Raw genomic sequence first — 14,788 nt, 5'->3', positions numbered from 1 at the left:
TATCAAATAAAGCTAAAATGAAAAAGACCCGACTTGTGAGAAGGTAAGGGCAGAAGAGGTGGGAGGAAGGATTCACAACTACAGAGTGTCTTGTCTATTATACTCTTGCCCATATTTAACTGTGGAAGTTATCCTTCAGTTGACCTTCGCTGGTTAAAGAGATTGCAGAAGCACTCCTAATCCACCTCCTTACACAAATCAGACAAATTACCTTGAATCGCAGCTAAAAAGCAAACAACTCTAAAGATGATCTGAACTATTTCACCTGATTTTTCTCTGAAGCAGATTAGGAATATGCAAATGACGTATTAATACCAGTCCAACAGAAGGGATGGTGACCTCCATCTGAGGGCAGAAATACTTCCAGCTGTTTGCAAAGCAACTGCATATTCTCACACTGGAGGAAACAGCTGTGGGAACAGGATGTCACCAATAAAATGAACACAGACCAGGAATGTAGATAACAGAAAATGATCTTTACCTTCCCTACAATACACAGGCTGAAGTCCATGTTTTGCATTTTTGATTCACTTTCAATGTCTGATTTATTCTGAAGCAAGTATAGCAAGCAGAATTTTAAATCTATTATCCACCACATTTATATCTTTCACACTGCTTAAAATAAGTCTAAATTTAAAAATAAATAAATACAAATTTTCATTTAATTCAAACTATTAAGAATGGTACTTAATGGTTATCAATGTTTCTTTAGAGTATGCACAGGAAGCACAAAACATTATTTACCTTTTATCAGATATCCTCACAGAAACACCACAGATTAAGTGTACTGCAGTGACCACAGTGCTCAGCATTTAAGACAGTATTTATAATTAACATTAAATTCCTGTCATGTGTAATGTGTAATGAAATTGACATGTTTGTTTTCTCATTATTTATGGAGTTTCTAGTATTGCTTAGTCGTACTACATTGTAGCTCTCAAACTGTTTCACTGTGCTCCTCTGTCATTTTAGTAAAACCAAACTGCTGCTCTGTTCAAATTTAGACCTTAGAGGAGCTTTAAAATGAAAAAAGAGTAAATAAATAAAAATGTGGAGGTAGGGCAACACTGTTAAGATGAGCTAGGCTTAATATTATACACATATGCTTTGAAGCTCCAATGCCTTTCTACCACAATCACTATTATGTAAATGCTCATAGACTAGACCCACCATTGCCTCATCTATCATATGTCCAGGATTATGTCCTTTCCCAAACACATCTCCTCCTTGACCAGCTGGCTACATTAGTACACATTTTGGTAGCTACAGCCCTTCTGTTTTATATTAATGAACAGTAAATTGGGTGAGTTTAATTTCTAATGCCATTTTATTAAATAACAAGTACCGACCTGAAGTACCATGCTTTCCTCTTCTTCCCCATTGCCACATGAAATGGGGAAAGGTAAGATGAATGCCTGGTTGCCCATGAAAAGGAATGCAGAAATGAAGACACTAAAGCAAGAGGATCAGCTGCAATTCAGGTGGAGCTGAAAGAGTTTTATTGCAGGGGATACATGAAAGCTGTTGGGAAAGACCCAGCAGAAGTTCTCAAAGGATAGTTCTTAGGTCACATAATCCTAAATCTTCTCCCTCCTCACTCTCCAGACACAAAATAAATTGGCCTGTTCCAGGACCTTTCACACTTCAATCCCCATCAGACCATATGCCCTCTCAACTTCCTTTCCACAAATACACATTTAAATTACAAAACTAAAGTTAGCCTTCCTGATTTACAAGAGGGATTTGACTCTAGATACCCAACATCCCATGCAACCATTTAAGCAATGACAATCTTAATTCTGCAGAACTAGTTAACAGTACAGTAGAAGAGCTTTAGCATAAACCATTGATAGGTTCACTTCTTGATAACCCATGACCTGTTGATCAGAGAACTCATGGATACTTGAGATCAGACCAGGGTACAGGATGTGCCAATAGTTTTCCTCCCTTGTATTCAGCAGCAGACCCTGACTCGCGTGCTTACAAGATTTCTGTCAGTTGCCTTAACTTGTTAACACAGCAGAAAACTATCCCAGGAAATGCCCAACAGGTGATGGGAAATTCAGATCTGCTGCATTTGATTAGATGCAAATAATGCCAATTTATATATATTGCTAAAGACAAGCTTAGCAGCACTGTGTCATATTATAGACACTGAGGCTTTACTCAATACACTCTGAATCACCATCTTATCATCCACAGCAACTTCTTGGGAGGTTCTTGAAGGAACCTTTGGAATCATCTTCCATGTTTTCCAACACACAAATGATATCCCTGGGTACTCCAGCAAAGCATATTTGATACTGAGATATAAGATAACATCGCTTAACTTCTCAGGTAGAAGTACCATTTGAGTAACATTTAAAGCTGTCCTGTGGGTTTCTTTATTTCTTGAAGATCACACAGTATGGAACATACTATCAGAAAGCATGAGGTGTGGTAAGAATGTTGTGTTGAAACAAGGGTATAATGGAAGCTAAGGAAAAAAGGACCCTGGAGTTGACCTGTTAAAAGCTAGAAAATCAAATTCAGTGATCAAACAATGACATAATACATATCATCTAGTCTTCACCCAAGCGAAATTGGAAGGGTGAAGTGAGCACTGGTGAAGTAGTGGTAGATAAGAAAACTGAACCACTTCAAATTCCTTGGCTCCTGAACATATTTAGCCAGAGGAGAAAAATTACATCTGTCATCACTAGCTGACCCAAGACATCATAAATTAAGGTACTGTTGCAAAAGCTTAAGCTAGTTTCTCCAGCATCAAAAACCATTTTCCATTTGGCAAATGAAAGATTAGAACTGTTACAGAGTAAGAAGAACTGTGAGACATATGCAACAGTTTTTCAAATATTATTTCAGACGTCTGACATCAGACAAATCATTCTAGTCACATGTATAAGATAAAATAGTCAAAACACAGCATTACAGAGCTTCTTGGAAAATTCAAACACTGCATTGGCTTTCATGACTCTATTTCTACAGTAAAGTGAGCCAAAGAGATGCCCCTTTACTTCCATTGTTAACATCAATACAATAATGCCAAAGCTCTGATTCTGTCCTGCTGACTTTCTAAATTAGCAGAATTGCAACTTTAAGGTGTTTTATCTATTGCCAGAGAAAAGAATTTTAGTCATTTTAAAGGCCTTTTATACCCAAATGATAAACTCCAGATACTCTGACCATGAAGATGAAATCATCTTTTTCAAGATACACTTTTCTAACAATATTTATGAAATTATTCAACGAAACTTCCAAATGCTGTTTGGGATAAGTTTAGAATAGGGAAGAAACACATCCGACATATGCAATGGACTACAGAAAAACAAACACACGTCACCCCTGCCCCAAAAGCAACATTCCTCCCCCCCCAAAAAAACCCTGTGGATAAACATAAACAAAAGTATTCAGTACAAGTAGGCTTGTTTTGTTATGTTTTCCTTCTGCATCAAGAAAATGTATTGCCGTATTTTCACATCTTCTGGCTATAGCACACAAATATGCTGTTCAACCTGTGGTCTTCCCCCCAGTCAGCTGCATCCTTGAACAGGTACTTTCCATACCTAGATTTCTTTAAAATGTCCATCTACCGGGAAGAGCAAAATAAAAATAAGTAAGTCAAACGCTCTGAATTTAAAGAAGTTGGCTACCATTTATAGTATATCAATTGCAAACAATGAACACAGAAACTGACAAAAATAAATCAAAGAACCAACAGAATGTAGCCTGCCCAGCCATATGTGCTAGAAAAGTTTAAAATTACATAACTACACGCTACTTTTCCCTTCTGCAAGATCCATTTACTATTCAACAAACAAGATAGATGGTGCCCATGCATACAATAAGCCACTCTTTTTAAATATATGTAAAAGATACTGTGTAGAACAGTCTAGAAGATAATAGCAACCCCATTAAGAACACCACCAAATATCAATAATCAAACCAAATGTGCATCCTCAGTTGCAATGTATTTCCCAAGAGGATTTTTTTGTTTGTTTAAGCGAGGAAAGTTTTGAAAAAGTGTTTTGCAATTCTGTCTTCATGGATTATCAGCTGAACAGAACTCCAACATGCTCTTTACCTAATCAAGTAACATAATCCATATAGAACAACTGCCAAAGAAAATTATATAAGCATTTTAACACCTGGAAGTAATGATCAATACAGTCCACATACTCCTGTCATTTCTATTAGATGGGCTCTAGCCATCTAATGCAATGGTAACATATGATACTGGACTTGGGTCTCCCACAGCAGAAAAAAATTTCAAATTCTGATCCTGCTCTTCCAAGCAATAATGTACACTCGGTTATTCCTTGTTTAAAATAGACTATTTCCTTTCCTAAAGCACAGGGATACTGCCCCACTTAATAGCAAGAACTTTTGAAGTATATTTAATTCTCCATATGCCAAAGGAGCTTTTACCTTGGGAAAGAAGCAGTAAATTGGGAAAGAGAGCAGCTCATCTATTTTGTTTGTATCTGTTCTTAAATTCATTCCCCAAGCTACCTCAACTTATGTAAGGTGTGATACAGCATTAGGGTCAATTTCATGGTACCTCTCAAGTCCAGACCTACCAGCTACCCACATTAAAAATACCTCAGCTTGACTCCCAGCAACAGCTCAGATAAAGATCAAAAGATTTGCTCAGCTACAGGGCCGGAAATAAAGTCTATCCTTTGGACATTTACTAAAGACGTGAAACACAGAAATACTATAGCAATACTTGTCCTAATACTTGTTTTAATTTCACTTTGTTCTCCAAGCACGTGGTAAGACTGATGGTTAGTTTCGCTAAAGGAGTTAATAATAGTAAAAACATCTGCACATGATCTGCTACAGGGTGCAGGCTCCACAGGCTTCGAAAGCTGCAGCCTTAATGGCTCTGCTAAGTACAAAGAAGCCCTCAGGATTAGCCCTAAATGTCAGTACAAATGTACCTCAAAGGGCTTGCAAGAATGGAATTTTACAAAAACTGGGGAAACTCTGCAGCACATACACAGACAGACATTAAGTGGGATATAGACTGAAACAGAAGAGACTGTTGTGGAAAAGCAAAGACACCTCCCTAAACCCAGACTGCCTCCAACTCATTTAAAATCTATTAGTACCTATAGGATTTTGAATTTTCCTGCTAGCTTTACTGCACAAAATTTTTCTTCTTCCCTTTTTCCACCAGTTCAACACAAGAGATTTAAAAACATGAGTATTAGTATTACAGGCTGTCAAAACCAGACCATTAAGAGAGAATTACGATAGGAAGCAAAAGGTAACCTTTATAAAGCATCTAACCCTATGTAATCAAATCAAGTTTCTGTTTAAGAAATAGAACATATTAAGCTGCTCAAATAATAGGATACCTGCCAAGAAAAGTCCATTCAGCAATTTTCATCATAGTATTTGCTCTAGCTAGTCAAGTGTTTGTGAGTATTTGCTGCAGACCGTTTTGTTTGTTTTTTTGATAATAATGGCATTAAAAACTAAACTTGCTGGTTCAGTTCGACCCAGCCTACATAAAACATCCTGATATATTTTCAAGTTTCATTCTGCTATAAACAAATCAATAAAAAGGTCAACACTTTGCAAGTATTCTGCTTCATCTCTTATGTTTTACAAAAGAAGACTGTAAGGGTGGTCTCTGTTCTCAGCCATACTCTACACACATTTTATGAACACTGTCCCTCCTACCCCCTAATGCATAACCCCGTTACTGCACCCCTATGAGGTTTTCACCCCTGTTAAAAGTTGTGCAAGGAAGGAAAGAAACATTACCTGCTAAGTACAGATGGTAGAAAACAACAGCTGAGGTGGAGCACAGGTTTGATTCTTACACTGATGTTATTTTATGCCACATGGTGAACTGCTTTTCAGCTGCATCAGTCTAATAGATCAAATCTAGCCTCAGGTCTTCCCCACTCTTCCCCATAGCAGAGACTCAGGTCTCTGCTATGCCTTCAACTCTGTCCAACTGTCATCCTTCTGCTGAATTTCTAATATTTACCTATTTCTGCTATTTCCTAAGCAGTAGCGATCTTCAGTACAGTGACAGCACATCTTCTTGACTGTTAACACCATTATCAACCTTCTAGAAAAGTTCACTTTACAGAACAGCAAGTATCGGAAAAACAAAAGGCTGTTCAAGTCCCTGGACATACAGGACTTACAATCTAGAAAAGCCCAAAAGCCAGAAACTGACCTGTGCTAACAGAGTTTCTCAACCCATACCAACAGAAGAAATACCCATACCAATAGAACCAATTCCCAATAGAAGCAAAGATCAAAACAGATGCCTTATCTGGATCTTCCTCGTCAAAGAGAGGGAAAGGAAAGGTAGACTATTCTTCAAAAGGAAAGGTAGACTATTCTTCAAGAACTTTAAAAAAATCTCTAAACTTGCCCTGCATGAACACACAGGCCCCGCTAAACTGGATTTGAAGACTATGCTAGACTATTTTTTCTACTTCAATAAAATGGCAGAATTGAATTTGAGCTACCTGAAATTCCACTAAAATTATTAGTTTTACTAGAGTATGAACAACTTTACTCATTTAAGTGTAATACATCTGTCTTACCTTCAGGAAAAAGTCACAAAATACTTAACCCAACTGTTCACTAAGTACACAATCTTTTAAGGTTCAGTTCTATAAAATAGAAATACAGCACTTCTCATTTCATTGAATCCAAAAGCTTCTGAATGAAGATACTACAGTAAGTTTTTCAATATGAATCTCATGATATTTGCAACATCTCAAATTCAATCCAAAGTGACTGTATTCAAACTGGTTTGGAATCAAGTGGTTTCCCAAGGTCTGGAGTTTTCAAAGATTATAAACAAAAGGAAGTGTTTGGGAAAAGAATCCTAAAGTAGTTTGGAAATGTTTCCTAAATAGATCCACTTTCATACACTCACCTTCAACAATATCATGGGATAAACTGAAAGCCTCCAGAAAGCAGCTTGGAGATGACAGTGGCTGCCACCCCTCAAGAGACATACACTTACTATGCAATCTGCTGCCTGTCTGCCCAGCAAGAGTCACTGGCAAGTAAGCAATGTTCAGATGAATTATCTGGACATCTTACCACAGCCTACAGACTGAGTACTGTTAATTATCAACACTATCATCCTCTTTACATGATATTCCCCTCTCCCCCCATCCTTTTTCCCTTCCCAGATTAAGGTACTCTCATTCACTGCTACATACTCTTTTTTTTGTTACTCCTCTTGCTCCAGTGCCTTAACAGGCTCTGTTTTTATACATATACATGTCTCCACCCTATCACCCAATCCCAGTTTACCCTCTAAAATCAGCTGCTATTTACATTCCCTCCCAACATTCATGCCCTTCCTAACAAATAAGAAGCCAAACTGCTGTATACTAACTGATGGTGGGCAGACTCGGGGAGCTAAAATGTTACGGTATTTTTACAATTCACCTAATTGAATCAACTCACCATGACTGCTTTAGAGCAAGTACAAAATAAAAAGCAAGACTGCCCAGCGGGTGACAGAACACTACTCCAAAAAGGCAACCATTGGATCACAGCTAACTACAACACAAACCCAAGCCCTTACTCTCCAAATAAAATCAATACATTTACACAACCTCCAGTGTTTGATCAATTCCACACACCACTTGAGTCACACTTTGTATTTTAATGAAGCTTTCGTATCATATTTATAGGTGTTAATTTGAATTTTCATTAATAAGTTCATAAAAGCTCAAGAATCCATCTAGCAAATGTAATTTGAGCCTAGCAAAACCTGCCTTTTCAGCTGCGCCCAAGATAAAGCCTAACTTCCTTTGTTACCTGTCTGTAACCTGTCTGCCTTTGAAATGCAAGCAATGACACCAACCGTATGTTTATTTTCACAAGTTCATCCCCATTTACTTAAGTCCACTAATGGTAGATCATGGTATCAGTGATGAGAAAGTGGACTGCTATCATACCTATAAACCATTCTTCTCACTAGCATAGTTACGTTACCTCAATGAGGTAACATAAGCAATGGTCACCCTGATGACAGTTAAAGAGCTGCTGGTTTGAGTGAACAACAGTGTTAGTTTGGAAGAGGCAAAGATGTATATGAGATTGCGATAGTGCTGTTCAGTACCACAAACTGTCAGGACGGTAGGAGACAACATTCCTGGCAGTTGTAGCTAGGCAAATACAATTGACAAAGATTGCACTGGTGCTCCATCCTACATGTGCCAACTAGTACGGTGAAGGGCTCATGCTCAGACATGAATCCCAGCTTAAGCCAGCTTTCACTCCTAAGGTAACCGGTGTTAATCTGATGCTTAACAAATTGTTAAAATTCTCAGGGAAAGATAAAAGTTTGATCTAATGTCATGGGATATGATTAATGATTCAGATACAGTTCTCACATGTGTGACTTTAATGGTAAAAAGTGTGCAAATAAAATGAATGTTACTATTTTGATAGCACTCCCTGAAGACTGCTGATGTACAAATGGTTGTTACCATTTCAGTTAGCAGCAGTATCAGGATGTAATGTTCTTGCTAGATATAACTACCTTATATGTATGTATACATATCTATACACACACATATAGACTGTTATCTGTATATATACATGATACAAGCAGCCAAATGAAATGGTATAGAGGCATTCTGGAGCTGTACTTTAGACAAACCAGTGCACAGAAAGTAGTCTCTGTCCAAGAACTCCACAATTTTGGTTGCCTTAGTTCAGCAACCATGCTGGCATTTAAGCCAATATCTGACAGGAGGAATGACCTTGCTTGACAAGTGAGTTAATCACATTGTTGTACTTTCATGAAAAGCTTTCACTGTGCACTCCTGTGTATGTAGCACAGAAATTATGCTGCTGGTCCATCCAGCTGCCAAACCAGATAAACTGTATTTCAGCCACAAAACCTGTCTATCCCAATGTACCATCACTGTCCATGTTTCAGCTTCTTGGCCCGATAATGAAATCCAGAGGTTAAATGTTGGAGGCCTTTCAATAGCACAGTTAAAAGCCAATGCTGACTGACTTCATGTATAAGCTCACCTGATCTAGGAGCTGCCAAGAAACACACATTTTTCAAAGTCTCTGTACCAGCTCAAGTACGGAAAGCAAACAAGACATGAGAAATAAATCAAAATAAAGTGGCAATGCTATACAGAAGAGGTATAAAGTGTGGAAAAAGCAACAGTAACCCAAGTAATGACAAACAGGTTACAAATTTGTAACTAACTATATGGTGAAATCAAAACACCAGTTTGTTTTCCCTCACACAGGCATTGTATTATAATGAAGATCAAAAGCTGTTCTCTCTCTACTGCTTTGGCCTACAATACTACGTTTGCGTGATTTGTGGAAGAAATGCCAACTGGAGTAAGTCTCAGAGGCCTGTTTTACAAATAAGCAAACTTCCCCAAATCAAAACCTAACTTTAGTGTCATAAATGCAGCTTGAAAGGGATGCTAGGAAAAAAAGTGGCAAATCTCCCTTTCGTCTCACCCCAGATCTCCTAAGTTTCTTATGTCCACACCAGAAAACTGACTTCCTAACAATATGTTTTCCTTCAAAAGAATAACTGGTTTGCCTTATGCTCCTCATTTTATAAAACAGACCTTAGGCTTCTTTCCTGATCACAAAACAAATACTACAGAAGAAGCGACTTACCAACACATTGCAAGGTATCCTAGCTGTGCAAGCTCCACAGAAAAAGCCAAAGGAATGGATAAAACTACAGCACTGTTCCACCAGCAAAGACTATGGATCCCTCCTCCCTGCCAGGACAATGGCCAATAAAAGGGCACTGCTTCTCATCTCCTTTCATAAACTCTTTTCCCACATTAGATTCAGACTTGTAAGACCCTTAACAACTACGTAAAACCATGCCTACCTAGTGATTCAACAGTATTTAGGAAAATCATTTTTTACCCTTTCCAACAACATTGCTGCTGCAATAGAGCAAACACTTTGTTTCTCCTCAGTTTCTACCACTTTAGGTCCTCTTTCCTACTAATTAACTTAAGTGCATTTGCCTGTACCATTTCTGGCATGCAGCAACAGGACACTGGCATGATTCTTGACACTTGTACTGCTCCTCACAGATCTGCATTAAAATCAGTGAGTTTTGTCAACCTCACCTGTTCTCTAATTATCAAAGCAGCGTAGGCAGAAATGCCTTTTGTCTGTGTACTCCATAAGATGACTTTGCATCAGCTTACACATTACTTAAAACAGAAGTTTATCTTTACAACCATATCACAGCTACGAACTTAACTCCCACAGCAGCTTTTTAAATGTCCTTCAAGACTTAACAACTGAAGTTGTGCAACTCTACACTGTAAAATTTCCATTTATCCAACAAGGATGAGCCTTGATTATTAAAACCAGATAAAGTTGTACAAAGATGTAGGTTGTATGCTTAACCCCCCAAGTTTCCTCCATGATAGAAAGTCTTTTTGCTTAGATTTAGATTAGAAGAGCCTGAGAACTACTCCACAGGATACAACCACAGGTTCATTGTATCACTGCAGATGCGTTTTAACAGTGCTTCCCCTGTTGTTAATTTTATTAATTGAAAGTCTGCATTCCTTGCATTCATTTGTGTTTGCAGAAAAACAAATTATGGGAAACTGCTTTATGTTTTAAAGATATTTTGAGGTATTTGGCTTTCACATCACAAAGTGTGTATTACTTCAGACAGCATTTAAAAAACAAAGCAATTCCTTGTTCTCTATCCACTCTTCTGAACCATGATTTGTGAATGGATTACGTGGAGGGGGAAAGGGGGCAGAAAAGGGGAAAAACAACCAGGAAAGAGGAAGTTGTGCTTTTGAAACTATCAGAGTGGATGCTTTGCAGATAAGTACAATTTCAATAACAATTTTAGATTAACAGAGAGTATCTACCGTGCATTTCAAAACAAAGCATCTCTTTTTTTCATGGGATTAAAAATGAGACCCGAGACATACAATTTTAAATTAAAACAGAGAATTCATTATTCTAAAGTCGTGCCACTTGAAAAGGCTTAAAGGCTTTAAAAAAAGCCACAGAATCCTTAGGATAAAGTAGCCGCTAACATAAAAATTCATTGTCACGTTTTCGCATTAAAAAAAACCTGGCCCAGAAGTCCCATCGTCTTTGACTTTGCCCTGCTGCAAGGAACGAGTGCAGCATTTCTTGATCTTGCACATAAAATGGTTTCAGTACCCTTCAACAGGGAAAAGAGCCGACAGCTTCTACAGAAGGGAAAGCAATCTTTAGAAAAATGAGGATGTGTGGAAAACAGCAGAAGTCCTTGGGCTCAGAAACGCAGCTTTGAAACACCTGGCAGTAAACCAATGTCACCCATTTCACTGTAATCCCTCAAGTCACTTTTTTGAAGATTACTTCCTGCAGCGCATTCCTCACCCTCCTCCCTCCCGGGCCGACAAGTGCTCTAGGGAAGACCACTCCGAGAAGCCACACCGCACATCTGGAGACTTAACACCGCGACACAAGGACACACGCGTCGCTCACGTTTGGCACAACTGCTTCATTACGACGGCGGCCACCGGAGCCCCCGATTCCCGCCCGGCACCCATGTCCCTGCCAGCCCCGTAACTTTCCCCGTGCCCCTCGGCACGCGGGGGAGGCTCCTGACACAACTCTACCGCGTCCACCCCTCCGGATCAGGGGGTACAGCCGCCTCCCCGTCCCCAAGGAGACACGTAAGTGCCCGGCACAGCCGCTCTTTCCTCCCGCAGGCCCCTCATGCCTTGGCCCCGTACATCGCGACCCCCTGGGCTCCCTCCGACCTGCCACGAAGTGTCCATTCGGCACCGCCTCCCTTCTCCCGCTTCCCTCCGCCCGGCAGCCGAGGGAACACGCAGGGCGCAAGTAAGCGAAGTGGCGGCGCGGGGCGCAGGCGGCGGTGGCCTCCAGCGGCCTAGGCGGAGGAAATCGGCAGGGGGAAACACCCCGCTTCGCCGCCCCACCGCCGGGGGTCACTGCGCGGAGCCCACTTGAGGCGCACCCCGTGAGGGGTCGGGTTTCCCGCCTCCCCGCCCCGTCCCGTCCGGCAGCGGCGGGCACTCACCAAGGGTCGAACTCGTGGATGATGCTCTCGAAGCGGATGACGGCAAAGAGCCGGGAGCTGAAGCCGGCCAGCCAGGCCAGGAAGAGGATGGTGAAGGAGAGGAGCGACTGCCAGCCCGCCGGCTGCGACAGGCCCCCCGACAGACCGCCTCCGCCAGCCGGGGGGCCGCCGGCACTCGCCGCCGCCGCCAAGCCGCCGCCGCCCGCCCCGGCGCGGCTGTTGAGCAGCGCCACGGAGTTGGCGGCGGGTTTGTGCTTGTTGTCGGGGGCCGAGTGCTCCGCCATGTTGTACCCGCGGCTCCCTCGCAGCCTCTCCGCCTGGCGCGTGGGGGGGGGGGGGGGGGGGGGGGGGGGGGGGGGGGGGGGGGGGGAGGGGAGGGAGTGAAGGAAGGAAGGAGGCGGAGGAGGGTTGGGGGGAGGGAGCAGGAGGAAGGGCAGGGGCGGAGCCCGCCCGGTCCCTCGGCTCTTCTCACGGGCTCCCCGCCGCCGCCGCCTCCTCGCGCAGCCGAGCTCTGCCTCCCACCGCCGTCACCATCCCAGTGCGGCGCGGGGCGGGGCGGGGCCCGTGACGAGGGGAGGAGGCGAGAAGAGCTGGGGGCGGGGCCAGCTGGTAACCAGAGCGCGGGAAGCTCGCAGGCGCGCGGCTGGGGAAGCTGGGAGCCGCGTCGCGCGCGCGCACGGGGGTGGGGGGAATCACACACCCCTGCGGGAGGGAGGGGCCACCCCCGCGGCATCCCTCCGCGCAGGAGCTCGCCGCTGCCTGTCACAGAGCGACAGGTATTTTAAAGGGGCGGGGCGAGCTCAGCCGGCCAATCGGAGCGGTGCAGGTGAAGGCGTGGCAGCAGTAGGGGAGGTTGCGCTCATTGCCGTGGCATTGGGGTGGCGGAGGGGCAGGAGTGACTGGTGACTGTCTCTTCCAATCGGAGTGAGGTTCACTAGTCACGTGGGTGCCTTCAGGAGCGGTGGTCACCCCCGCAGCGCGTGTGGGGCGGCGCCGATCCCGGAGCGCTCTGTGCGGGGGCGCCCGAGTCACGCGGCGTGCAGTAGAAGCGGAGTCTGCCGGGAGCCGTAGTCTGCTCGGGGTGTGGGCGTGGCCGAGCGAGCGCTGCGGTGGTGGTTGTAACGGCTCGGGGCGGCGCTCGCGGTGGCGCCGCTCGTGGTGTGTGTGGCAGTGGCGTCCCCGGGTAGTCCCGCGGGGTCGCCTCGCTCCCCTGAGGCTGGCGGTGCTCACTCGTCTCTCGGCATGGGGAGCCTGCTTTTGTTTGTCGTTCGCGCTGTGCGGTCGCTCTGTTGATGATGCGGCTCCCGGGGCTCCCGCACCTTCCGTGGGTTTGGTTCGGATTTTCGGTTACCCGCGTAGTTCCAGTGTTGTGCCAGAGCTTGGCCCTGGGCATCTCAGAGGAGCGGCTGGAAGCAAGGCCTGGCTTGAGGTCAGGGAGAGCTTGCAGCCCCTCACCCTGAGTGCAGCTGCTTGCCTCTGCTGGAAGCGCTGCAGTCTGGGTCAGGGACCGGCAAATGGAAACCTGGCGCGGTTTTGTTTTAAACAGTGACTTCCCTCTGAAGTGTTTTCATAATGAAATGCTGCTTGGGAGTCCTGTAACCTCCTCACGTGTTTTATGAAACCTGCAGTTAGAAGAATGTGAAGAAAATGGAAAGCTACCTGGGTTTTGCAGTCCTGCTTTTTCAATGGTTGTGCTGACCTTCATCCTTCTTAGATGGCAGGAGGCTGCCTGCGTTTAGAAGCTGAAACTAAGCACAGGCAAAATGAAGTAATACATGGTTGTTTGCACTGTTTTACACCAACAACTAATTCTGTGGCTTTTATGTAGGGGTGTATTTTCTAAAATAGCTTGGGTTTTGCTGTCTGAGCTCCAGGCATTGCCTGTGATGTAGAAACACGACTCTTCAGAGGTCCTGAAGATTTGCAGTTCAATTTCACTAATACCAAAGGGGACTAATCTGGGCCTTAGCTGACTAATATAATTCTAATTAGTCCTTGCTTTTGTCTCTGGTTTTATTTTAGTTGCCAGAGAAAGAAAACAGTATGTTTCCTTGTAAGCAAAGTAGAAGCCTTTCTATGAAAATTCTTTTAGTGGAAAGCTCAGTTTAACAATTTGTGACTATTTTTCCTCAGTCCTTGCACCAGTTAACAGCTGTGACTTGGTCAGTCGGCTTGAAAGTGGTTATTGCATTGTGTGTGTTATGTTTTAAGCTGAGCACTTGGCTAAACTTTGCTCATAAAGGACTCCATTTTACTTATCCTTTTAGAATAAGGGTTAGGAAAACTTCCAGAAGACTTTGAGGTTTGGTTTTGCTTAATCTGACTATTAAATGGCTTTTTTTGTTTGTTTGGTTGGTTTTTTTAATACTGTGTTCTTTCTTATTCTTGTTTAAATAGGTCAATACTGTGTTCAAGATAACCTAAGTCTGACATTTGCCCCTTTTTGAGTGTTGTCAGCAAGGCTTTTTTAATGAGCTGACCAAGTGGCATTTCAAGGGTGGATTTTTTTTTTTTTCTAATTGGATCATGAGCAAAGAGCAAAAGTGACTAGAAATTTGCAACTATTAAAGATTTTCTAACAGGAATCGACTAATTTTACAACAGGCTTTGTCCTGGTCTGCTTTTCCAAAATGACAATGCAGTACTTCCATTCCCACTGTTGAGATCATGTCTTTTGGTATTAGCAGTTCAAGCTTAATGATGCAGTAGAGGAGCTGCTTTAAGTGG

General features: G+C 42.9%; 1 protein-coding gene across 2 annotated transcripts in view; it reads right to left on the bottom strand.

Annotated features, from left to right (window-relative positions):
* Positions 1–12,424, bottom strand: part of STT3B (STT3 oligosaccharyltransferase complex catalytic subunit B) — a 48,683-nt gene extending 36,259 nt beyond the window's left edge. The window contains exon 1 of one of the 2 annotated variants that reach the window (XM_062603548.1): positions 12,062–12,424. In XM_062603548.1, coding sequence (XP_062459532.1) covers positions 12,062–12,345 — 284 coding nt within the window. In that variant the 5' untranslated portion in view covers positions 12,346–12,424. The remainder of the gene's footprint in view (positions 1–12,061) is intronic. The other variant, XM_062603547.1, reaches the window with a different exon arrangement.
* Between the last annotated feature and the right edge of the window lie 2,364 nt (positions 12,425–14,788).

Source organism: Pezoporus occidentalis, unplaced genomic scaffold (genome assembly GCF_034315485.1).
Source record: "Pezoporus occidentalis ecotype Australia unplaced genomic scaffold, CSIRO_AGI_Poc_V1 ctg80, whole genome shotgun sequence".
NCBI lineage: Eukaryota > Metazoa > Chordata > Aves > Psittaciformes > Psittacidae > Pezoporus > Pezoporus occidentalis.
This window is presented reverse-complemented; position numbering and strand designations above follow the sequence as displayed.